The sequence below is a fragment of the Xiphias gladius genome, chromosome 20 (genome assembly GCF_016859285.1).
Source record: "Xiphias gladius isolate SHS-SW01 ecotype Sanya breed wild chromosome 20, ASM1685928v1, whole genome shotgun sequence".
Lineage (NCBI taxonomy): Eukaryota > Metazoa > Chordata > Actinopteri > Istiophoriformes > Xiphiidae > Xiphias > Xiphias gladius.
Genome location: NC_053419.1, coordinates 23,294,496 through 23,320,432, shown reverse-complemented (window position 1 = coordinate 23,320,432; position 25,937 = coordinate 23,294,496). Strand labels below are relative to the sequence as shown.

Below are 25,937 nucleotides of genomic sequence, written 5' to 3'. Positions count from 1 at the left end.
ATGTTACCTCCTGCCTCGGGCTGAGGAGATAAGTGGTTTTCATTAAGCTGCTCAGTGTCTGAGTGTCTCTGCATTTCCATCTTTCCACCGTCCTTTTTCCTGTCACTCACTCGCTCATCCTTTCCATTCGCTGAGAGGAAAAGACGGATGACCGCGGAGGTGAATTCAGAGATGACTTAACACGAGATACTTAAGCGCTCTCTGGCAAATGGATGCGTACACAGATGCAGGAGAAGATAACTGGAGTCCAAACAGTCCAACCGCGTTATCTTTGCTTTAACTGAGTGAGGATGGGGAGACTCGTTTCCCCCTTTGTCTGGCTAAAACTAAAGCTCTTAGTTTCCAGGGTAACAGGGAACTTATTTATGCGTTTAGAAAATTAGCATCAAAGGTCCACGAAAGGAGAAGAAATTTTAAATCCAAGCACAAAGGAACTGCAGTCAGAGGTCAGAGGTCAGATATTCATGGAACTGGGTGAACTTTGTTTTGTTATTTGTTTGCACCCTGATAAACACCCCCCCCCCCCAAAAAAAAAGTGGTCTAACATCCTATCAGATTTTCAAGTGCAAATAAGAAGCTAAAACTACTCTATTTTTTCATTTTATTGCCGCATCCAATGTATTATTATTAATTATTATCATTATCATCAGACAGAAAACAGAGGTGGGCTCTGCTCTGTTTCTGTACTGCAGTCAGACACTTTGACAAAGATGAAAACAAAACTAACAATGAGGGACAACTACATACTCAACAGTTTGGGGCATTGGTATGAGAACAAAAATGAAAAATAGGAACAAAATCGCCGAACAGGGAAGACAAACATATAGGCAGTGTAGAGTTGTTAAATGAAGAGCAAAACCAGTGAACAAAGTGCACATATTCATCGGATTTTATAATGCCAAAACATCAAATAAACGTTTGATAGAATGACAAGTCCTCGTCATAATCTGTATTCCCTTCCCACAAACCCGAACTGGCAGCCTCAGTTCTGCTGTTACGGTCAAGGAAAACCTCCACAACAGACCGGCAGGTAAATGTTGACTTTATTTCAACCAGTTCTGTCAATAAACTAGGATTCAGTTCATATTCGGCCGAGTTGGGGCTTTGCCTCAGAACTGTACCGCGCTGGGTGGGATGTCGAACATGGAGGGGTCGAACTGCTGCCCCTTGAAAGGTGAGCCTTCAGCGTCCCAGCCCTTCTTCAGCATCTCATGCACTTTCTGTGGCGAGACATGGAGACAGGTTTGTTAAATATGTACCGTTCATGCTAATAAAGACCACAGTGCCATCTAGGGCTGAGTCAACTTGTTGTACCTGACTACCAGTGCAGCGGACGGAATATAAAAAGGTGGTATTATCAAGCCCACATTTCCAAGCTCTCTGTAGCCCCTTTTCAGACATGTCCGTCTTTATGTTAATGCGATGGCAGTTCATATGTCGGTCTCATGTCTGAATAAAGTCCCGACAGCAAATCTTGCCAAACATTTCCTTAAGATGCTCCAAATACAGTGAGATAAATTAAGTGCATGTCTCATTTTTGCTTCCTTAAAGGACCGGTGTGTAGGATTTAGGGCGATTAGCAGAACTGGGATATAACATTCATAATGATGTTTTCATCAGTGGACAATCACTGGAAACTAAGAATCGTGTGTGTTTGAATTAGTTTAGAAACATGTCTACAGAGGGAGCGGCTCCTCTTCCGCGGAGCTGCCATGTTGCTCCGCCATGTTTCTACAGTGGCCCAGAACAGACAGACCAATGTCATTTATTCGTGTATCCGTTATCGACCATAACTCTCCCGTCGAGGCACCAAACAGTGAAGGCTGCTGGATAAGCAGACAGTGAATGACAATACAGTAAAAAACTGTAAAACACTCGTAATAATATAAAATACATCTTCATAGGAGAGTCTGTAATTGTTGACAACCATTGTACATAGATAAACAATAAAAAATGGACATATATCTGCCTGTGACAACATTATAGTGTGTTATAAACCGTTTGCTCCGTGTTTGTGTGCTACTCTGATGCTAAATTGCAGGGAAAATAAGTTTTCCCTGTATTTAAATGATTATCACTCCTCACACTCTCTGAGTAATGGCCGGCTTCTCACTCTGCCTACAAGTGAGGCGGTTCTGGACAGCTATAAACCCTTTGGATTTCCAACGTGGTTGGACAGTGCGTCATAAAAGCTAGTTCTTTTCCCCAGCGTAACCCGGCCGTTGTGTTTGTGTCGCTTTGGGTCCTCACCATTTCGTGACTCTGCGGTTTGCCCTGCAGCTTCTGATGGTAGTCGAAAGTGAGTCTGTCCAACACGGCGTGCTCCTCCTCGTCAACCGACGCCATGGAGCGCTCGCGGTTAATCTGGTTTATATCAATCTCCCTCTCTCCTTTCAGCACCGCGTTCCACCAAACCTCGGAGGTCTTGCTGAGCGACAGCTGGAAGTCACACACAGTGTCAAGTGAGATTTCAGGTGGTTCACTGTTGCGGAGGAGGTTACGTGAGCGACGCGTTTACTCACGACCACGCAGCTTCCCGGTTCCAGGCTCCACAGAGAGTTTTCAGTGTTGATCTTGTGCGTGAACTCGCCCTCCATCAGCGTTGTCTCCTCGGCTCCGTCCCTCGCACACACTCGCACGCTGCCGGTCTGCAGACTAACAATGACCTGAGGACAGCCCACGCAACAACAGAAAGAACGAGACGGAGCTGCGATCACTGAACTGAGACCAGTGTTCCTGGTGCGTCGGGTGGTTGAATTACTGTGTTTACCTGTCTGCCCTTGACAACTGTCTTGGGCACGAAGACGCGGACCTCCACATCGGTGTAGTCCTGAGACCAGCTGTAGTTGTCCCTCACCGCCCCGTTGTAACTGTCGGGGTCAGACTGGAAAGTCTCCTGACTCCTGAAACACAACATGTCCACAGAAACATGGACAGTTTTTGAAGTTACCTTCTCTTCTGTTCTTTCACATGGATGTGAGGCTCAAAGTGTCTAGAATCTATTGAGACCCTCTACATGGCCCGGGTGCAGTGATGGAAAGTAACTAAGTACATTTACTCAAGAACTTAAGTACAATGTTAGGGCACTTTAAATGAGTATTTACATTTTATGTCACTTACTTCTACTACTACCACTCTACTAACACTTCTACTCCGCGACATTTCAGAGGGAACTACACCCCTATCGTCTTTTATGACGGATAAGAGTAATAGTTACTTTACAAAATGTTATTTCACCTAATTAAACGTCCAGTAGGTTTATAAAATACAACTCATTGTTAAAGATTAAGCCAGTGGTCTGGGAGTTGTTCTCAGTTCCACCAAAGAGGCATTTCCCCTCTAAACTTCTCACATGCTTTCATTTAAAAATCGTTCTGAGACCCAGAGAGATAAAGTTCTGTTGGGAACCACTGGACTAAAACATCTAACTGTATATAAGGCAGTTTAAACCAGGAGCAGCTACAACGGCAAAGTGCTACTGAAGCATCGGTGACTCAGGGTTAATGATGTGAATAAGAGATCAAAACATGGCCTTAAATCTGCTTACAGCGAGATTGTTGTGTTTTTGAAGGAATTAGAAACCTTTTATTAATTGTTTATATGTTGTTTATAAAGGCTACCTGTTTTAACCGAGGCTCTTTTGTTTTTAACGTTGTCAAGTCCAGCGCTGACATTTTTTTTATTTTTTAAGACTTAAGTCTTGCTGTATGAAATAGTGCTACTGCTCATTTAACCTGAAGGTTAATGTTTTACTCAAAAGATTAAAGTAGAGTCTTAAGTCTTTGCAGGCTTGAGACTATATAAACATTTGAAGTATTATATATTTACAAAACTGTATGAAAACTGAAGTAGTACATAGGAGAATAACATAGAAGTTACTATCTAAAGATACTAAACTGTACCGTAGAGTTTCCTCATAGGCTACTAGTTTTCATTCTCATACCATTTCCCATCTTTATGTCATTTGGCTGCAGATAACACATGAAGGTTTTTATTGCCCGCTGCGTGTGCATTTACTGACATGTACCAATATGTAAGGTCATTTTCCATAAAGTGAAAAATCCACAAAATCCGACTTGACTCAGCGACGGATGGATACTCACTGCTCCTCCGCCGAGTTGGTGCCGGCGGCAGCTGCCCGCTCTCCCTGGGCTAACGGTCCCGGAGCCCCGCCGCTGCCGGTGGCGTCCGAGGCGTCGGGAGCCTTAACGTGCCCGGCGTCCAGGGGGGAGCTCTCCATCTGTGCCGCCTCTGCGCTCTGCTCCTCTCTCTCCTCCTGAGGCTCGGTGACGACCTCCAGCTCCTGCACCGCCGGAGGAACGCATCTGCTCTCCTCGCTCTTTGGCATCCCGCTCAGCTGCCTCTCTCTGTCGTGCTCTGCCAGCTTCTCAAACAGCTTAAATGTCTGACGGGGGAATATAAGATCATCATGCATTTCACTAACGTCCGACCCATTCATATCGATGGAGGCAGGCTAAATAAAAGAAACACGTCTCTGTATGATGCAATATACTTCAACAGCAGCACAAACTCCATCCCACGAAATGATCATACAGCGGAATCGAGACCTTCTTAAAGCTGTTTCAACAAAATCTGAACATTGTAACCTTCCTTATTGTAGAATTTATTGCAGGACGATTGTATTAGAATGCACGAGTTGGAGCCACAGTACGTGGGTCTAGTAAACTGGCAGCTGAGTGCACGTTCAAGCTATTTCTATTTTAATATCCCGGGACAATCCTGCACCAAGTCTGACTTGACTTGCGCTACTGAGGTGTATTGTATTCCTGGGCACTCTGGTTGAACCGCGTACACATATTAGATGTTCCCTCCTATTCAATTCAATCCAAAGTGATCAATACGTCCCCTCAAGGGGAAATTTGTTGCGAGGGAGAGTCTGCAAACAAAAGTACACGCAGACAATTAATTTACACACTTAAAAAAACAATCTGAAAAGATATCAGAGAGTGCGTTTATTACCATTCACTTTGCAGATTGAGATGATTGATCAAAATATAACTAAGCTTACTTAAATGAAACTGTGAATGCACGAGTTTTACGCGTAGCAATGCGCTGTGGTGTTGCTACTTCTACTACACCGAGTACTTCTTCCAGCGCAGATTCACGGACGGTCATTTCTGAGGGTCGGATAACTCCGGTCGCCCTGCGCCAGGTTCGCAAAGACAGCACGAATATTTATCCAACACGGTGACAAGCTTCACCTTAAGCACCATCTTCTCCGCCACGCCAGGCGGGAAGCCCATCTTGTCGCCGGGACTCGACAGGAGGCGATAAAAGTCCGTTTTACGGTACAAAAACCCGAAGTAGACCTGAAGAAAGTCCTGGATGTTTCCAACATGCTGCAGGATTCCCAGCAGAGCGTTGTCGTACATCTCTGTCATCTCCAGCGGCGACGCCATGGCGGCTTTTGACGTTTCGATCGACCGTTAAAGTTCTACCGACAGTTTACCGAGGAAAATAAAAGACTGTGTGTCAAGAAATATAAGTTAAAAATAAATAAGTGCCACTTGCTGGGTAACGTTTCCTAACGCCTGTGTTCTGCCTTCCAGAACAATAGTAACACTTCCGGTCATGTATTTTCGAAATAAGTGCACAACCGCTACAAATTCTTAAGTTTGACAAAATTAATGACACACAAAAACAAAAACCTAAGTGTATCGATATAATATCGTATAATGTATGTTTTAACCTCGCTAACAAGTATTATATTCAATTTATTTAAAGCTGCCCTTTCTCTAAAGTATTTTATTTTTCTATATCTGGTTGGTACATGCCACCAGTCGTCCGGAAGAAACAGATGCCTGGCTCCCGAATAAACAGTTCCAGTTTACAGGCGCAGTTTTCATGAAAAATTACAATTTTGACATTTTGACGCGAGTTAAAATTAGTGGCAGCGCTTGAAAAGTTTTAATCCCCTTTAAAATTTATAACGGCATTGGAAAATACACAAATTAATGATCACTGTTGGTTCTTTTAGCATACCGCGCTAGCAAATATTCAGAAAACATGGCGGTGTCCTTGGGCAGCACGGGCATCGTGAGGCTACTGGTAAGAAAGATTATTTTAAAGTTGAATACATTTCTGTGAAATCCCGTTGACGTATCACATATACTGCGGCTAATTCAACTGCACAGTTTCAGTGTAACGTTCAGTTTCACGCGTGGCTGTTAAACTGCAGATGTTCAGTACATCCGAGCTTCCCCTTTTCAACAGCACTGTAATATTTTGTCTCTGTTGACTCTGCCACAAATGTTTTATTCTTATTAACAGAGACGTATGTACATGAAAGATTATGTACCAAAAAAAAAAGTGTTCATACAGCCGGAGCATTAAGTTAAATACATATTAAAGGAGAGTCAATCAATAAAAAACACATTGACAAACTTAAATTTCTCATGCATTTTTCTTTTAACAGGTGATGTACCACCACAGGCTTTGAAAATATTTCCTATCATCTTTCACTGACCCTCATTTAAGCCAATAACAACCCTCTGTTTCTCAGCAGTCAGTGTAGAGACCCGATACCTCTCACTTGTCACCCTGTCTGCCCTGTTTTATCCACAGGCTGCCTGGGCCAGGGCCGGATCATCATGCGGCGCCTCTGGAAGCAGAGGCCTCCATGTCACCGCGGTGTGCTGCAAGGTAAACACCGTGCTCCGGACGTCGGGCTGCAACAATACGTGTCGTGACAACATCTGATGTACTCATGGTTTGACTGAGACAGGAGGATCAGGGAAAATCGTATTAAAATGGAAGAACAACTTTGTGGCGTAAAGCTTCACATCAGCCAACAAGCAAAATAACTTTTCCATAGAAAGATTTCCTCCAAACTATGTTGACTGTCTTTTCACGCATATAAAACAGAGGACTGATAGGAGCATGAACATCGGATACCTGGGGCACGGCTTAGCTATGCCTCTCTTACTGACACAGTCTCAGTGACAACATACAGTTAACGGGACTGCATCAAAAGGAGTCGTCAGCAAACCCGATCAGTAACTCGTGGACGCACCACATGATTTAAGATGGTGAGGGTAGGTTACGCAGTATAGCCTATTGAAATTTTCACAAGATCAGGACATCGCCGTCGTCAGCAGTTTGAACACACCTGCATGGAAAAACACACACCTCCCAAAGATTTCACTGAATTTAGGAGGCGGTCAGTGACAGAACAACCCGGCAACAACTGAGCAGGCAAACTGTGTTTGTTTGGGATTTTTTTTAGTCCTCAGTTTGCTTTACAAGGGCCCATCTTAAGGTCTTTAGACATTTGGACTGTTTCTCCTGACACTTGACTTCTCTCTGTCTCTCTTGTCTTCAGAATCGAGCGGCTCGTATCCGAGTGGGGAAAGGAGACAGACCTTTGACCTATGAGCAAGCACTTCACCCTCATCACATCGGCCACCGCAAAGGATGGCTGTCGCAGCACACCAGTGAGCATGACCGGGCGCGTCAAACTGCAACTTCACGTGGTGTTTTAGCTTGAAAACGCACCCTACACGTGTTAAAAAGTGTGTCACATATACCATGTACACGTGTGGGATGGAAGGTAGCTACCGTCTTTCAGCCCTGAGTAGCGTCTGCAGGTCTTGCTTTCAGGCTGCGAACATCCCCAGCTTCACCAATAAGGTAGTGCAGCCTGAGAGGTGAAAACCAGGGCAAAAAAAAAAAAGCCTCCAGTTGGTTAAGTCTCTTGCTCTGATTGAACCGTAATAGCAGACGCAGCATTTTAACCAACTCCTCCGTTCTCTCGTATGGACTATGGTGGCTAAACAGTAAGAGGGCACTGATCAGAGCGACTATAGTAAGAAAATAAACCTGAAATATGAAAAGTGAGGGGAAGAGAGAGAATGTCAACATTCGGGCCCGTATAATGTACTGACTCAGAAAAGCGGATTTAGTGTCATGCTATACTCGCCAACACAGGTTGAAATATAATTGTCCTTTACTCGCATGATAATACGCGTTAAACTGAAAACTTTCACCGTGTGTATTGTTCTGTATTGTGCTTTTTATGCCTCAGGACAACTCTCCTTCCCATTTCCACTAGGTAACCTCAAAGGAGAAGAGGGAGCAGCTGAACGCACCGTAGAGGACGTGTTCATAAGGAGGTTCATGTTCGGGACCTTCCACGGATGCCTGGCCAATGAGATCGTGATCAAAAGGCGCGGCAACTTGCTCATCGTGTGCGCTTTGATGTTACAGAAACTCCCGCCACAGAAGTTTTACTTCTTAATAGGCTACACGGAGTCGCTACTGTCGCACTTCTACAAATGTCCCGTCAAGTTAGAGATTCAGACCCTGCAGGAGAAAGCTGTGTACAAGTACCTCTGATGGGACTGTGTAGTGTTAGTACAGTACTAAAGGTTTCCTCCAGAGATCGTACCCGACCAGCTGGAGTTTAAAATGTCATGATATAAAATGATGACTTTGTTCCCGTCTCCATTCCTGCTCGCTGACCGAGGCCACCTTCTGTTTTCCAGTTTTTTTTTGTGAAACAAACTCTCAGAATTAAAGGAAGATCCAACCATTCAGGTGTCATGGAAACATTTTTACCTTAAATTGTTTAACAGATGTGGCGAGCACAAGGTGTAACATGCTCTGTCGATGGTCATATAACAGTTCCAGATCGTTACGTTTAAACCAGCTCTGTGGTACTTACATTTGAAGATGTCATCCTTTTATCATCGAGGTTTGTAAGTCGGGGGGAAAATCTGGAAATATCTTTTTTTTTTTTGCCAAAGCAGAGGAGTGTTTCATAAAGCAGGATTAGCGGTTAAACCAGGCTCAGTGCAGTCAGTCAGGTTTATTATTAGAAAAAGGTTTTTAATAAAGGAGATTTAGACAAGTCTGACCTAAGTTACTGTGGAACCTCTGCCACATATCACGGCACTTATTACCTAAGCTAGTTTGCAGTGGCCAGACCTAGATGGACTTAAAATACACAACAAAACACAAATAATAAAGTAGGACTTGCAGGTCCTTGCCTGGTCCTGGTCAGGCAACCATTCGGGCTTCATCTCAGGCTTAACTAGTGTTACAATCAATCTGCCAGCCTGAAACACGCCGTCTTCCCCAAAAGTTCCTCCCTGAACTTTATCAAATACTCTAAAGTCGTTAAAATATCACGTTGCGTTTTTTAATTTCTTGTACATTAATTTATTTCATCACTATATTTAATTTATTTCCCTTGAGTCCCCCTATTTAACCGTTATAAGCAGCATACAGACACCATTGCCGTAAGTGGATATAGATGTGTTTCTCAACAACTACGACTTCTCCTGTGGACACTGATAACCGGAGGCTGCTGAATGAACAGATAACGAATGACAGATGCACTAACACAGCATATGCCTTCGCTTGCCTGCTTATAATTACATTATGCGTTTTAAACCATTTATATTAAAGTTTACATGCTGCCTTTTACATTTTGCTGTTTTTGCAGCGTGACTCTTCTTAGGAAATATTCAAAAGACAAGCGCATTTAAATGCTTCTTTCGTTTATTTTTAGTTTATCAGTTTCATCACAGTGCAAATACATTCACATTTAAGGCGCACACGCCTTGTCAGTGCAAATAACAAGGCACATGGGATTAAAGCATTCATTTCAAATGTTACCACGTGAAATTTCCCTTGACGGATTCCTCACAGAAACACATGGAGCACCTCTTCCATCCTCCACAAGGCTCCTTAAAAAAATCTTTAACACTCAGTCTAAAATATCGTCACAACCAAACATCAGGATTAAAATTTTAAAACGTTGTGTCCATTCTGTAAATCTGAGGCACAAAACTGTCCATTCATCAAAGACTGTTTGTCCTAAGTTCTTTCATCGAAAGTGCAGCAGAGATAAAAATTATGAGCATGAGTTCAAAAAGATGTTAAAAAAAAAAAAAACTGCAGTAGGTGTAATTTAAGGGAATAGTTTGACATTTTGCAAAAAATCTCCTCAGAAAGTTAAATAGGAACTCTCAGTTCTGTACGGCAGGTATGTAGATGGAGCCAGCAGCCGGTTAGCCTAGCTTAGCATAAAGCCTGGAAACAGGAAGATAGCTAGCCTGGCTCTGTCCACACATTACAAAATCTGCTCACCAGCAGCTATAAAGCTCAATAATTCATTCATTATATCTTGTTTGTATAACGTTTTCAGAAACTGACATGTCAAAGTGATAACCTGCGGTTTTAATGGGGGGGTTTTGTGCCAAGCTGTTTCTTGCCAGGTAACCAGTGGGGACTCCTGGGCCCGGCCAAGAAACAGTCCCACACAAACTGCGAGAATCTGTAAAACTGCAAATTTTCATTTTCACGCTTCAGCTTTGTACAAATTAAACAAACAAGACATAGCATGTAAATTAAGTGAGCTTTAGAGGTGCTGGTGGGTGGATTTTATTGCCTCTGAACAGAGCCACGGTAGCCACCCCCCCACCCCCGTTTCCACTAATGTTTGTGGTAGGATAAGCTAACTAGCTGTTGGAGGTGGCTTTATATGAAAGTGAAAGACATGACAGTTGAATTAATCTTCTAATCCAACACTGCAAGAAAACCAACAAGCACATTTCCTAAAATGTTGGACTATTCCTTTAAAGAGATGATTGGGTTAGAGAGAGCTACGGTGCACCAGCAAACCTTTGGTTATGTAAGACTATAAATGTCCACGTTTTAGAAATACTGGCAGCGTTTTAGGCTTCTGTGATTGGTGAAATGTTCAGATGGCAGTGTCAACCCCAAACATTTTAAGGAACATTAAGTTTATAGTGCAGTTTGTACACAGAAACACAGTGACCGACTGACGATGGTAGAGTAAGTCCAGTCTGCACAGGATGAATGGCACAAGGAGTTTAACTCAAAAGAAAATATAACAACTCATCAAACCGGGTCGTATGACATGAGCACAGCTCAGGGAAAAAAAAAAAAAAAAAAAAAAAGGTTTTCACTGCAGACATTTTGACTTGTCACAGAAAGAAAAGCAGAGGATGTTACTAATGACAATGAAAGGAAAAATAACTGACTCACTGACGCTTACTCACTTCCTGGTTGAGGGTCTGTACAAAAACGGAAACAGTCCATGTCTGGCACACAGACGCTCGTAAAACCACAATCTGTCCTTTTAAGCTTCAGTTTTTGTACAGATTAAACAAACAAGATGTTACGCGGTAATTACGGAGCCCTCGAGGCGTTGGGGGATTTCGTTGCGTTTGGATAAAGCCAGGCTCACTGTTTCCAGTCTTTACACGAAACTAAACTAGCCAGCTCAAGCGTGAGAGTGGCGTATCAATATTTTCACCTAAGTCGCGGCAAGAAAGAAAATAATCGTATCTCCTAAAATATCGAACTTTTCCTTTCACTATGGCACCGATCTATTTATGAGTTCCGCTAGGCCCTGGCGGTGTGACAGTGAGCCAGCATGCACAACACCAGGACCCTGGAACTGAAGCAACTGAATGGAATTCAGCCATCATTTATTTCATTACTGGACACCCGCGCCTTTCCTCCTCAATGTCAAAACGTCTACTGTGAAAACGGCCTGTGAAAACTATGATACTTGTGGTAAAAGTTGCCTTTGACCAGAAAAGCCAGCCCCACCTTCCACTAGGAGTATGATGTAGCGGGTGTCGGGCAGATTCCTGGAGTGTGTAAACTCTCAGTGGTGCTGTCGCCTCTTCTTTACTTGACGTCGCGGCAGCTGTCACCCATGCAGGACTGAAGCTTGATGAGCCGCTGGTTCATCACCTGCAGGAGGGCCGGATCCACCTTCTTCACGATGTTCTCCAGCTGGTGGGGGTCCGACGTCAGGTTGTACACCTCGACAAACGACTGGTTACACAGAGGGGAACAACCGCCCGGGGTCACATCTGTTTTCACAAAATGACTCATACACGTGGGTCACTGAGATAACGGACGGAGTCGTGCTCTACCTCGCTGTCTGCAAACTCGCAGTACTGTAGGTTGTGTTCACTCTCGAGGGTCCTGACGCAGGCGTAGGTGTTGTTGTAGGCGTCTTCACACACGCAGTCTGGGAAACATTGCTGAAAAACAAGGAAGTCACAAGTAACAAGCGCTGCAAGTAAGGATTATTGTCACGATGGTTAATTTTGTGTTCGTTATTTTTTAGTATTATTGGTTCATTTCTTTTATTATTTCGGGGATGGCAACGTCAGTGACTCGGTCAACCACAGGGTCCAGACTGAAATATCTCTATACTGCACTTACAGATAGTCCGGGGCCTAATTTAGGGCAAGCGGGATCCGTCTTTGGATGTCCCTCTCCGGTGTATTCAATGAGGAAAAAGGGACGCGCACTGCCGTTACGCAGCGAGGGAGCCTGAATGGAAAACCGTAGTTAATGTTTGGAGAATAAAAAGCAGCGTGCAGGGAAACATTTTGGGTCAATTTAGAGAAACGGCTGACCATCTGACTGAGGAAAGACTGCCCGTCCACGTTCACTGAAGACAGGTTGAGACCAGATATGTCCAGTATGGTCGGAGCCAGGTCAATATTCAATACCGGAGCCTGAAGGAGTCATGCAAAAAAAAAAAAAACATAAAAAATGAAATGAACAGCATAACTCAAACCGAGGATGACAGGCAAAGAGGCAAACAGCAAATGTCTTGTGACCTGCAGCATCTGGTTCGGTTTGATGCCTGGACCGCGGACCATGAGCGGGATCCTGATGTCAAATTCATACAGCTGCCTCTTATCAATGGGCAGAGAGAACTGACCTGGAACAGTGAAGACAGGTGATTACAGGTGTAAGACATCACTGAGAGGAGAAGCACCGTACTAAACCATCTGGGGACTAATGGGAGCCCGCTCAGACCTGTGTGGTAGCCGTTGTCTGAGGTGTAGAAGATGTAGGTGTTGTCCAGCTCCTTCATACTTTCGAGTTTCTTGACCAGCGTCTCCACCATGGCGTCCACAGATAGCAGGGTCTGCCACCTGCAGGAGAGATGACAATTTGTTTGTTTTTTTTCACTCCCGTTTAGTTTGCATTTGATTGTAATTAGTGCAAAAAAAATCGGAGTCCTTTCATATTGGGTATCTGCCACTAAAGAGTGCGATCAGATGCTTAGAATTAGCTCAATGTTGACTAAATACGTATCTGGCACGCTGAACTAATAGCTTGATCTGACACACCTTATTTTTTACAAGCTACTTAATAATGCAGACTTATACTTAATGAATTGATGAGCTTAAATTATTGATGTATGGATGAAAGTAACTGCAGACTCCTGAAACTGATGCGATCAGCTAGAGAGAGGAGGCCTCGCTCTGTTGTGGTCGTTGGAACTACGAAACGCTCTTGAGTCATACAGGGGTGTTACAGAGCGGAGCTTCGTCCCTCACAGATGATCTTTGACCGAGTGCAGACACCGGCTGCAGAGAGCGCTTGAACCAGACAACAGACAAGTTTCATTGTTTGCCACGTTATCAAGCTGCTCTTGGAATTAACGTTAATAAGAGACACCCGGTACGAGCTGCCGCCGGCGACGTTTGTCGTCATAACCGGGGAAGGCGACAGGTAGCGCAGGGTGCAAGCTGAATGTTTTGTACCTCAGCGTCTGAACTCAGTCATTCGCTGGCGTGGCCAAGTAATTTTTTCACATTTGCACTTTCTACTTTACACTCTCATATGCAGTGAAATGCTCACAATGTAGAGCCCGTCTATTTTAGCTTTTAGCTCATACCAGTCCTGTAAAAAAATGCCTAGCCCTGAGAGAAAGTAAATAAAGACTTGTATTAAGCCAACCTCTCACCTAATTATAAATTATAACATTTATAATATTCATTTAAATATAATTTCTACTCAATCTACTTTTGAAACTACTTTCAAGCAGTAAGTTAACACCCATGCTGAAAACCATGATCCACTACCCTCTCTGGTTCAAGGTTTCAAGCCTGTTTCACCTCTGACCCCACCCAGCAGTGATGTCATGGGGTCCTGGAGTAAACCTGCACATCACTGCTGCAAGGTGAGAAGGTGAAACCACTGCCAGGTCACTGCCACTGCCATCCGCAGAGCCTCGCCACCAGCACGGCTAAAAAAAAAAAAAAAAAGGGGGGACTGTGTACGAGATGTACCTTTTCCTGTAAGCATTATCCAGGAAGGTGAGTGAGCTATTTGGCATGGGGTTGATAGGTTGACGCAGCAGCCAGTGTTTGTCCTGAAACACACAGACAAACGGAGATTCGTTGGGAAGGCAATTTTTAAAACAAACAGTGATTAAACTTCATGATGTCTGACGTTGTCATGGTCATACCTTCCCTGGTTTGTCAAAGCTCCCGTCTCGAGGAGCTTTGACGTCGATGAACTCCTTCTGGTACTGAGGTGCTGCCGTCCAGGGCGAGTGAGGAGCCGGAGGAGACAACATCAGGAAGAAGGGATGCTGAGGGCTCCTGTCCTCCAGGAAGTGAAGGGACCGGTTCAGCTGCATCGAGAAATAAACCAAGACTGAATACGCCACTGTTGAACGTAAACTCAAGTAATTACAACCGGTCAATTGCTGCTAAACGCCTGCTATTAGATGTTAGTAATGCTCCAAGTCCCAGGCAGCATCAAATCAGTCTTCTGGATGCTCGAATTACTTTGGCTGCTAATTAACCCAACAGCCTGATGAAATTATGAAACTTCACTGAGTCCATTTAACGAGATGGTTGGTTTTGCTTTGACTTTTTTGAGCTGTTTTTCTCCCTTTTTAAAAGGTCTGAATATCAGTTCAGTTGGAGTTTATTTTGTTCTGGTAGTTTCAGGTCTAGATTTCTTATGGTGCTGAACATCTTAACACTTTGCAGCCACAACCAATAGTTGATAGGATCCAAAGATATATCCCTGACAGAGCCCTTAGATCAGTGGTAGGCAAACAGCGACCCATGGGCCAGATCCAGCCCTCTGAAAAAAAAACTTTTATATAATTTCTCATAAATCTACTGTATGTTAAAATATATATAAACAACGCTTATGTAAGTCCCAACTTCTAACAGAAGTAGCCTGCTAATGAAAGGAAAAAAAAAAAAAAAAACCTTTTATTCAACCATAGATGGAGCAGGCATTTTTGAGTCATTTTTTGCCAGATTAGCATTGAGTAAGCTGCTGTAGCTCTGTTGGCCCTCACTTAGTAATGAAGAAATTAAATCTGCATTCAAATATAATCCTAAAAATAAATAAATAAAAAAAATTCAATAAAACACTCAAAAATTAAATACAAATAAAACTTCTACAACATACAGTAGATGGCTGCATATTGATGTATATTGGTCCCCTATCGAACAGTGCTGAAAATAACTGGCCCATGGTTGAACCTAACTGCTGACCCCTGACTTATATCCACAGACTACCTGCTGCTCGCCTCACTGTACCACAAACTAACACAAAAGATCTCCGGTGGAGCTGCTTTCTGTAGTTCTGGACCAAAGCTGTGGAATTCTCTGCCTCAGCCTGAATCTGAGGACACAAACATGTGTTGAGGCTTTGAAGTCGCCTTTTTAGCCTTGTATTTATCTAATCTGTTATCTGCCCTGCCATTTTTAGCATGGCTCTAGGAAAAATGTTGGTCAGTGCCCCACTTTGTTCCAGACTGCAGTGTCAATAACTATTAGAGTGACTGCTATGAAATGTTTGTACAGACATTCATGGTCCTCAGAGGATGAATCCTACTGCCTCTGGTGATCCTCTGACTTTTTCTTTCATTGCACAATGAGGTAGAGAGGATTCATTAGAATAACTCGATCCTCTGACTTTTCATCTTTATTTAACATGCTAGCATTATCACTGTGAGCATTATCTCAATTGCAGCCTCACACAGCCGCTAGCATGGCTGCAGACTCTTAGGCTTGTTTGATTATGGATTCTAATGCTTAATCTAAGGTCACAATTATTATGATGATGGTGGAAGTGGTTTTAGTAATTACATTTGCTGTTGCTGTTATGAATGTCATGTTCTTCTTATAAATTGTTTACTGTTTTACTTCCGTCTTCTTTTTATATGTAAACTTAAAACTTACTGCAATGTGTCAAAGGGGATTGTTAATGTGTGGTTTCAAAGTTTCACTTTATTTTTAATGAGGACCTGCTAAATTACAAACCGTGGGACACATACTCAACATCTGTTTTCACTACTTTTCATTTTATGATCAGGGAAAATCCCTCCCCTCACATGCCGATGCACATACGCGTTATCAAGGTAACCCACAGGTCTTGCATAATTAGAGTCTACACATCGCTTCTTGACAGTTTATGACCAGCAGATGGATTTAAATGTTAAGTTCATGATAAAAATCACATATTTACTATCACACAGTCCTGTGGTGGGTGCGTTTACTTTCAGACCACAAACACAGCACTTGAGTCCACCTGGAAGCAGACATAGACCCTCCTTTTCAGTGAGTCTCCGTCCAGATTTTTAGTCTTTACCACACCTTCACTGACAGATTTCACAGCAGCCTGAACGAACGGTCCTAAACAGACAAATGCAGCAGAGTTTTTCAAACTGACACGAACCGACTAGATATGTATGAAAGTTCCCCAAAAGTCAGGATATCTCTGACCATTCCTTTTTTGCTATGCTACCATCATCGCTTTGTGGATGGACTGAACTGTCTCTAATTATAGGATGGACTGCCGTGAAATTTTAAAGACAGACATTCATGGTCCCCAGAGAATGAATCTTAATAACTTCTGACTTCTGAATCTTGATCCATTCATTGATCAAGTGACTTCTTAAAGTGTCACCTGACTTTAGAGGTTTTCACCGAAAATCTATTCTAATAACTATTGGATGGATTACCTTGAAATTTGGTACATACTGAAAATTCATGTTCCCCTCAGGATGAATTGTAATAACTCTGGTGATCACTCAACTTTCCATATTGCACCATCATTAGGTGAAAAGTTCACTTTTTCCAATGCTTTGTTTTAAGACCAAATACCTGCAAAATTAATGACATTTCCGTTAGCTTCAACTGTACTTTGTGTTCGGTGCTAATCAGCAGGCTAACACACTGAATTCAGATGGTGAGGGTGCTATCAATACTATACCTGCTATATATCAACATGTTAACACTGTGAGCTGGTTGCCATTTAGCTCAAAGCACGGCCGTGTCTAAATACAGCATCACAGAGCCACTTGCATGGACGTAGACTCGTTTACATCCACGTCCTCGTTACATTCTTTGCTGCTGATAAAAGCACTAACATTGCTGCAGCTCATTACCGCAGTGCAGGTGACAGGGCAAGGTTCAACTCTCAAACTATATTTAAAGCAGGACAGGTAGGCAGCTGGTTAAGCAGACACACTTGTGTGTCACCTGATGAGGACGACATGCGGGAGTAGCAGGAAAACCATGTAACAGAACTAAAAACACACAACTGAATAAAAACACAGAGAAACCAAAAGTCCTCACTCAAACACTTTAAAATCTAAATGTAAATACTCGCACAGAGACAAAACAACCTATACTGGCCTGTTTTGTTCCATTTCTCATTCATCGTCTGTTCGTTGATGATTAACTTTTCACTCTGCTGACTGGCAGACATAAAAAGACTCAGTGGACGTTTTATATTTCTGTGACAGCAACTGACTCAGACAGTTTGGAGGTGAACAGTCTTATTGTTCCCATAAATTCTTGCAGGCTGTCATGAAATAGTGCTGATCACAGGCTCAGTACAAGCCGAAGTCATTGCACTCAGCGGCCAACGCCGAGTGTGCGATGGCTACTCACTATGAGGTCTGTCAGGTAGTCCTTTTCATAGCTGTCTCCGTGCTTTTCTTCTTTGCCGTTGACTGACAGTGTGTAGTTGTAGTACAGTGTGTTCCCCACCTGCAAATCACATAGAACAGGTTGTGACAAAGAAGAATCTGGAAAAACAGTATTTGTGTACATACGTGTACGTGCACTGTGTGTGTGTGTGTGTGTGTGTGTGTGTGTGTGTGTGTGTTTGAGAGACTCACCAATGCATGCCACTGGTCCCAGCCGGGAGGAACGTGGGAGATGTCTTCTGCGTCTTCCTTACCATACTGAGGGCAGAAGAGACAGTTAAATCATGTTTACCGTGTTTTACATCTTACTTTAGCATGTTAGCATGCCCAAAATTTGCTGTGTAGCGAAACAAGCATTAAACTGGATTATATGTGGTATCAAAACCCAGTTAGCAAAATTACTCTGGCAAATACTTGGGCCACGTATTTGTGTTTTACCTAAATTTTATCAACTTGGTGAACGCTGAAGAAACCCTGATAACACTTTATTGATCCACGGGGAGCAAATTAGCAGCGAGTGAAACGAAAAATACAGAACAATAGAAACAGTAAAAAAATTAGGAGTATAAGTATATATAGCTTTGTTGATAGATTTTTTTTTTGACGTTTTTGTTGCCGTTAACGCAGTCGTCCAGTCCCTCTCAGCCATTATATCTCTTTTTGTTTTTTCATAATAACCAGCACAAGCTTTCTGACGCTCTCCGTTTTTATTTATAGTGTCCCTTAGTATGTGGACAGGATTTAGATAACCTCTACAGCATGAATAAAATATTCAAGTTCAAAAGCAGTTTTCAGACTAAAACAACACTTTGGAATTGTGGAATTTTCATGAGTGACAGCTGCTGTTAATTACAGCATCGTGTGGTGCTCCGTACTGCACTATTCTGCCGGTATATTTTTGCACTGAGTTTGTCCAGTTGTGTGTTTTTTGTTCAAGCAGAATTTTGTTTGTTTGTTTAACTGGGAGTAACTGGGAGTAACTGGGACGCTGCGTGTGGAAGGAGCTGTGGCTGGTGAAATCTATAAACTCAATTTAAGCCATGCTCACGGTGTGGCTGCAGGGACGGAAGTGTCAGGCAGTCCGGCACTTTCATCCAGACTGAACAATCTCAACGTTTGGACGGATTGCCAGACATTCATGTTCCCCAGAGGATGAACCCTACTGACTTTGGTGATCCCCTGACTTTTCCTCTAACGCCACCATGAATTTTAACATTTGTAGTTTTGAGGGAGAGGTTTTAACAGAGACTGGATAGATTGCCTCGACATTTTTGACACGAACTCAAGAAGCGACGCTTTACGTGGAAAAGCTGAGTCATGCAGTTGATAAACTGACAGTACATTATGTGCAATGATTACAACTTGACATATAATTATATGTTAAAATATTTTACCAGCAGTTTTGTCACCAAGTTTACAAAAGTATTATTAGAAACAAAAAAAAGGATGTGTGGTAAACTTATGAAAGTGAGAATCAGTGAAAAGCTGTCGCGAATTCAACTGTGATTGAGCTTCTTCTTAAATCGGGCACTACAGATCAAACGCAGAGAGTTCTGTGCAAAAAGGCTTAAGTCAAGTATACATGCGTTCAAACCTGGTTAAGATATTTCCCGGCGAAGAACGTCTGGTATTTCTGTTTGCTGAGGTAGATGGGGAAGGCCGCGGATTCGGGACCTTTCTGCCACAGAAGGCTGGAGCAGTTCCCGGACAGAGAGTTGTTCCTCACCTCGTGGTTGTGGGGGTACCGGCCCGTCAAAATGCTGCTCCTGCTGGGGCAGCAGAGTGGCGTGACTGTAAACTTCAGAGGAGAGGGAAGCGAGAGCAGCGATAAGAGGAAGGCCAGAATAGGTTAAGAGGGGGGGAAAGAGATGACGAAAGGAACATGACAGCAGAGAGAGGAGGATGTGTAACTCGTCCAGTTTCAACATTTTAAAACATGTAATCATATCAGGATCTTAAAGAAATGCTTAAAGTATCAAAGTAAAAGTACTCATTATGTAATAAATGTCTCCTGTTAGTGATGACATCCCTGGATTGTTAATACTGATACATCGATTTCTGAGCATCATTTTACTGTTGTAGCTGCTCGAGTAGTTATGGCTGGTGTTCACTGCTTTTTTTTTTTTTTTAACTTAAATAAATAAAGAAATACAAGGATAAAAAGTTAGTCATGATAAAAAAAATGACAGCACTGATGGTAAATCAAGTTTATGAGACAATGAGTCAGAATTCTCATAATTTTTACTCATTATCTCATAATGTTGACGTGATAAATCAACTTTTTGACTTACTACCTCATAATCTGGAGTTATTGTCTAATCGTTTTAATTTTAATTGAGCATCTCATAATTTTGACTTACTACCATATAATTCTGAGTTAGTTTCATGACCTCATACATTTTGGCTTGGTATTATTTATTTATTTATTTATTTTTTAAATGTTGACATACCACCACACAGTTTTCCTTTGCTTTTAATGTAGTACTTTTAAACGTACGACTCGCTATTCCTAAATCCCAACCTCTTGGGGCCTTACACAGTCATTTAAATGACACCATGTGAGAAGTTTAGAGGATGTGTCTCTGGTGGAACTGAAAACAACTCATAAGACTCAAGAAATGTGACAAGGGGCCCCAACTAGACACTGCTATTTAGCAAGGAGTCACAAGATAAACGGGTTGGGAAATCACAGGTTTCATCTTGAACAATACCTCATATTTCATAAGCGTATCATGTGTTTTTTTTTAAAATAAAAACTTGATCTGAAAGGTAACTAGTAATTATGGCTAGCAGTCAAAAGTAGTGGAGTAAAGAGCACAGTACAATATTTCCTTCTGAAGCGTAAAGTTGCAGTGCCTCATAATTGTAGACAAACACAGTCCTTGGGTAAATGTACTCACAGCATTCACGAATGTTGCTCCTGCGTCTCCTATCAAGGCTTTTGTTTTCTTCATGGGGGTCTGCAGGACGGAAACAACGCAAAGTGACACATCTCCCAACATGCACACTAAGACCAAAGGAGAAGTCCGAGTTGCTCTACAAGTGTGGATCTATGACGAATAACCAGAGACCTTATGAAACTCTGTGCTGCTGTGTGCTGCTGCAGCTCTAGAGTCATATCGTCCTCTCAGACTCTCATCTACTGCTGATGGCACCCTACGCTCACGCCTCGCCGCCGGCTCCTGATTCCATGCGTCACGCCTTGCTCATTTGCAGTTATCCCTGACAAGTCCCTCGTTAAATTCACCGTTACTGCGAGGACCTCCCTCGTTTGTTATGGCCAGAACGAGCCGGGCGTAACAGCTGGAACGAATGAGTATTTTCATTGCCAATTAATCTCCTGTTTGGTCTAGATCTGATTATCTGATTATCTGATAAGTCGAACATTAACCAGCAACTCTTTTGATAATCAATTTATCCTTTATTTTGGTAGTTTCTCAAGCAAAAATGCCACATATGAGTGGGGATTTGCTGCAGCTCTTTACCTTTCACGATACTGATGAACTGATCATGTTTGACTGTTGGTCGGACAAAACGGTCAATGTGAAAATGTTCTCTTGGGGTCTGAAAACTGGGGATGGGAACTTTCCGCTATTTTCTGACATTTGTTTTAGACAAAACAATGAATGAATTGATAAAAAAAAAAAAGGAGATAATCATGGTAATAATCTGGAAAATACTGGAAAATGGTTCAAGCACGCCAGTTTCCGAGAGCATGAGGTGACGTATTGATACAGGGAGAGTCAGAAATGCTTCCCTCATTTACAGCTGACGGCAGTGGTGGAAAATAATTAAGGACATTTACTCGGGTGCTTGTACTTGAGTATTTTCATTTGATGCTACTTTATACTTCTACTCGACTACATCTCAGGGGGCAATATTGTTACTCCACTGCATTTATTTTAAGATCATCTTAAAAAAACACGATGCACTGTTACTGATTAAACTACAAAAAGTACTTTAAAAAAAAAAAAAAAAAAAATCGCTGCCACTATGACAATATTGAAATGATGCTTATACATAAATGCACAAGTAATAATATTCCAGTAGTATGATTAAAAAAACAACACTTTGCAGTTTGTCTGCAGTGTGTTTTGCTACTAATACTTGTGTACTTGTACTTAAGTACTTTTATAGTGTACTATTGCTACTTTTAATTGAGTAAAAAACAAAAAATGAATTAATACTTCTTCCACCACTGGCTGTCAGCACACACACACTATAAGATCACACGGTACGCTGTCTTTTTAATACTTTTTAAATCTCATTTCTATGTGTTTTTTTACCGTCTACTACTTCTACTAGTCTTCGCCTCACTTTTACTTTACTCATTCCTGCACTCATGCTCTTTTGCACTGCGTAAAGCACTTGGGATTTCCTTGTGTCTGAAGTGTGCTACGCCAGTTATCTTGCCCTGCCTTGCTTTAAGAGGGCAACAGACTTGGCAGAGTCCAGCTTAAAGCTTCTGTTTCTATAATTTTACGGCTGATAAGGTGATAAAAACAAAAAAAAACCCCACTATATAATATGCTAAGGTGACTCTAAACTCAATTCTAGGTGAGTATAAACAGACATAAGCCCCTTGCAGGAGATTATGAGAAAAGGTAGGAGCTTGAAAAGAGGATTAAAGGTGTGACACATAAGTCTCTTCACTATTAATCACCTGTATCGATCCTACAGTGTTTCTCCGGGAGAGTCAACTCACCATCCCCCCCAGCTGAACATCCTGGTCGTCGGCGAGGATGAGTATGATGTTGCTCGGTCTGGCACCTTCCGCGCACCTGACGCAGCAGGTGAGCAGCGCGAGGAGCGCGAGGGCTGCGGGGAGTCCTCTCCGCCGGCGTGCGGTCTCCCCCGCTCCGCTCCTCGGACGTGCCATTAGGCCAGACCGGCGCCGGGCCTGCCGCTCCATGCACAGACCAAGTGACGGTGCGTCGACCGAGGCTCAGTTTCGTTTCCTGCTCGGCGGGGTATGAGAGTATGAGCGGGCGGGTGCGTGCGTGCGCTCGGGCTGGGGAAACACACTGTGCGGCTCGGCGTTCGAGGAAGTGGAGGCAAACGTTGGTGGTCATATGACCACACGGAGTAGGAGGAGTGAGGACCGAGAACACGTTGTACAACTCGGACTTTATACAATTTTTACACAACTTGACTCAGTAATACCGAACCCAAAGCATGGAAGGAGGAATCGATACTAGGTTACTATGGATACTGTCGATAATAATATACATAGATGATTTATTTAATGATAACACACAGTGGTATTACATTGAATTATATCATTATATATTATATCATATTATATTATATTGAATCTAATATAGAAAGTCATGAATGAAAAAATATACATAAATACATCATCTTTTTCTATTATGTTACATTATTTCCGACAGAAAGTCACTCGCAACCCTCATAAGATAAGTGGTAGAGCTAATGGATGGATGAGTATAGAAAGTCATTATTTAAATGTTCTCTATTAGACCTTTTTTTTGGTAATTTTTTTTTTTTTTTTTTTAAGAAACACATAACACGTGGAAACGTTTTTAATAAGGATCCATTAAATTCAGTTATTGCAGAATTGTGACCATGACATGTATTGAGCTGGAGATTTTACAAAATAAACTTGTCAGTGCTCTCTGCTGGGCAAACTCTGCAATGAAAACACTGTTTCCACATCACCTCATTTATATATATACACATATCATATCTCTGTTGTTTTGTCTTTCACTAAAGCAGCTTCAAAGTTCCTGTGGTACAACAGTTCATTTCAGTGTTTGACATTGTGATATTTTCTCTGTGTTTCAAGAGTTTGACAGCAGAATGCTCTGTATCTTCTTCTTTAAACACTGAGTCAAACATTCAAAGCCAATTATAAACATACATCTTAAGTGACTACATTTGCACCAACATACTTGATAATGTACAGTATTCACAATACGCAAGGACACAGGTGGCAGATTTCTGTACCATAAGACTCAATTAAAAACTCTAGATTTCGTGTTACGGTTTGATCAAATCAGTCTGATATATTTGGTGTGTTTGGGACTTTCTGGTCCTCGAGCAGAATTTAAAATAGAGTTTTGTGGATTTGAGCAGACAAACAACATGAGTTAGTAACGATCGACTTACCGGAGGCTCCCCTTGCCCTAACGCGGCCATGACGTACCGCCAATGTTTCTGGGTTCTCTGGAGAACCCTGTGTGCTAGAAAACGTGCTCTGTGTGGAGCACGAGGCTCATTTGAAAGCAGCTATCTCTCACAGCATGGTCCTGTAAAAACAAGAGATTTCTCGATAATAAGGACTGGCTCTAGATATCTAATCACCTAATCTTTGAGCACGAGACTATGAGGTGTGTCCGCACTTTATTTACTGTCTGCCATTTTAGTTGAGTGTTTGATTCCTGAAATGTATCAATCATTTATCAATAGTGGCCAAATGATGCCTCGAGGGCATGAAAAAAGTGCTTCCATGACATTTACTGCCCTCTGCTAACAATCCCACAGTGCAAGGCATCACATTTTATAGATGCAAAAATTAACCTTGAGTGACTCGAGCTGTCGGGGATTATGCGAGGATGACTATGATTAGTTAGTGGGAGAAATCCCTCTCTTTTTTGGTCGTTTTGTGTCCGTTCACAGCCATTTTATGTCTCTTTGTGGATGTTTTGTGTTGCTTTGTGTCCATTTGCGGTCATTTTGCATCTCTTTGTGGTTGCCCTGTGTCTTCTTTGGATCGTTCTCTATCTCTCCCTGGGATATTTTGGAGGCGAAGACCAGGGGCTCCCGGGCCCCTGTGCCCAGTAGGCCCGTTCAGCGATCCATCCATGTCTATACTGACGTGTTGTATGATGATGATGATTCAGGTTTACTCATCTTGAGCGTTGGTATTAGCTTCTCTGTTGTAACTAACACTATGAGGAAGAGAGGGGAGAATTAAATGATCCGTACATTTCCAATCATGCCTCACCAATCTCCGAATTTAGCTGCAGTTTGTAGTTTTTCTGCAGCTGTTTATGGTGAGGTGTTGCACAGGCGGGTAGCGATAGGCGAGTGCAGTTAATGCCTGACCTCCTGCTTGTCAAACCGTGAAAAGAGCCGACAGTTGAGGCGTTCTGCTGAGCTGAGAGAGGGTGGAGGTTATTGGTAACTACGGACACTTTAATCATCCTCATCATCTGTACTGCGATGGGATTATAGTGGAAGAACCAGCTCAATTTAACCAGCCGCATTCAGGGATAACAAGTAACCAAGTACATTAACTCAAGTACTGAACTTTAGTACCATTTATGGTAGAGGTACTTGAGGTACTTGTACTTTACTGGAGTGTATTGATTTGATACCACTTTCTACTTCTACTCCACTACATGTCAGAGGGAAATATTATGGTTTTTTCCGCCATTACATTTACCTGATACTTAACATATTAAAATTTTACTTAAAAACTTGTTTTATAGGCTTATATAAATATATCAAATCAATGCATTGTTAAAGATTAAACAAGAAACAAAATAAAATAAAATAAAATACAGATTCATGCACACATATAGCAACAATGCAATGGACAGTTGTAAAACCAGGAAAGAAGAGGTGCAAGATACGGAAGAGTTCGAGGAGTGCTGAAATAATATTAAACGGGTGTTATAATAAGTTACTTTATACACATACAGCAGGAATTATGACTTATTACCCTCAGATCTGCTGACCCATCACTGCTCTCCGTTCCACGCACCCTGTTCAAAACCAAAGGAGTTCCAGCATTTTCGGCTGTTGGTCCTGAATTGTGGAATAGTTTGCCCCTCACTGTTAGAACGTCCCCCTCCACTGAAATATTTAAAACCCCTCCTAGACCCATCTCTTTCCTTTAGCCTCTTAATTGTCATCATGAAGACATGTCTGACCACTGTCTGGCTTTTGTTTGTTCGGGCTCTTTGTGTCAGGACTTTACTAAGATACTCGGTGCTTTGTTTAATTTGCTTATACAGCGTTATTCATGCCTGTTTTTATATTTGATCACTGCCGTGTTTTCGTTTGACTGTAACCATCAGTCAAATAATCCAAAAGCTGAATCTCTCTGCAAAGCACTTTGTGTCCTTTGTTGTTTTTAAATGTGCTCCATAAATAAATTGACCTGACTTATTATCTCCCCATTTTTACTTGTCGCGAC

At 42.3% G+C, this 25,937-nt stretch overlaps 3 protein-coding genes across 4 annotated transcripts; 1 reads left to right on the top strand and 2 right to left on the bottom strand.

Moving 5' to 3' along the window:
* Nucleotides 1–661: 661 nt before the first annotated feature.
* On the bottom strand, nt 662–6,611 carry nudcd3 (NudC domain containing 3). Of its 2 annotated transcripts, none has more exons than XM_040158311.1 (6): nt 6,488–6,611; nt 4,104–4,405; nt 2,771–2,903; nt 2,523–2,666; nt 2,251–2,439; nt 662–1,220 (listed from the first exon to the last, which is right to left on the bottom strand). In XM_040158311.1, the coding sequence occupies exons 1-6, from the start codon at nt 6,491–6,493 to the stop codon at nt 1,110–1,112; spliced, it is 885 nt and encodes a 294-aa protein (XP_040014245.1). In that variant the 5' UTR covers nt 6,494–6,611; the 3' UTR covers nt 662–1,109. The 2 variants fall into 2 exon arrangements, with proteins under 2 accessions (XP_040014245.1, XP_040014244.1); XM_040158310.1 differs by lacking the exon at nt 6,488–6,611 and adding an exon at nt 5,223–5,603 and having other exon boundaries at nt 666–1,220.
* mrps24 (mitochondrial ribosomal protein S24) lies at nt 5,794–8,553 on the top strand. The gene is made up of 4 exons (XM_040158312.1): nt 5,794–6,069; nt 6,586–6,663; nt 7,343–7,454; nt 8,072–8,553. The coding sequence occupies exons 1-4, from the start codon at nt 6,028–6,030 to the stop codon at nt 8,353–8,355; spliced, it is 516 nt and encodes a 171-aa protein (XP_040014246.1). The 5' UTR covers nt 5,794–6,027; the 3' UTR covers nt 8,356–8,553.
* A 963-nt stretch (nt 8,554–9,516) lies between these two features.
* gnsb (glucosamine (N-acetyl)-6-sulfatase (Sanfilippo disease IIID), b) lies at nt 9,517–22,806 on the bottom strand. The gene is made up of 13 exons (XM_040157886.1): nt 22,479–22,806; nt 20,674–20,733; nt 19,368–19,571; nt 17,966–18,031; nt 17,736–17,834; nt 14,279–14,446; nt 14,100–14,182; nt 12,838–12,956; nt 12,636–12,739; nt 12,429–12,530; nt 12,232–12,342; nt 11,937–12,047; nt 9,517–11,835 (listed from the first exon to the last, which is right to left on the bottom strand). The coding sequence occupies exons 1-13, from the start codon at nt 22,683–22,685 to the stop codon at nt 11,686–11,688; spliced, it is 1,584 nt and encodes a 527-aa protein (XP_040013820.1). The 5' UTR covers nt 22,686–22,806; the 3' UTR covers nt 9,517–11,685.
* Between the last annotated feature and the right edge of the window lie 3,131 nt (nt 22,807–25,937).

Bases quoted from the DNA above. Each gene is read 5' to 3' on its own strand.
- nudcd3 (XM_040158310.1), bottom strand. From the start codon at position 5,420: ATGGCGTCGCCGCTGGAGATGACAGAGATGTACGACAACGCTCTGCTG. The intron at 4,406-5,222 runs GTGAAGCTTGTC...TTCCCCCGTCAG, and splicing joins CGGAGAAGATGGTGCTTAAG to ACATTTAAGCTGTTTGAGAA. The intron at 2,440-2,522 runs GTGAGTAAACGC...TGTGACTTCCAG, and splicing joins AACCGGGAAGCTGCGTGGTC to CTGTCGCTCAGCAAGACCTC.
- mrps24 (XM_040158312.1), top strand. From the start codon at position 6,028: ATGGCGGTGTCCTTGGGCAGCACGGGCATCGTGAGGCTACTG. The intron at 6,070-6,585 runs GTAAGAAAGATT...TTTTATCCACAG, and splicing joins CGGGCATCGTGAGGCTACTG to GCTGCCTGGGCCAGGGCCGG. The intron at 7,455-8,071 runs GTGAGCATGACC...CATTTCCACTAG, and splicing joins ATGGCTGTCGCAGCACACCA to GTAACCTCAAAGGAGAAGAG.
- gnsb (XM_040157886.1), bottom strand. From the start codon at position 22,685: ATGGAGCGGCAGGCCCGGCGCCGGTCTGGCCTAATGGCACGTCCGAGG. The intron at 12,740-12,837 runs GTCTGAGCGGGC...TCACTGTTCCAG, and splicing joins AGACAACGGCTACCACACAG to GTCAGTTCTCTCTGCCCATT. The intron at 12,531-12,635 runs GTCACAAGACAT...TGACTCCTTCAG, and splicing joins AACCGAACCAGATGCTGCAG to GCTCCGGTATTGAATATTGA.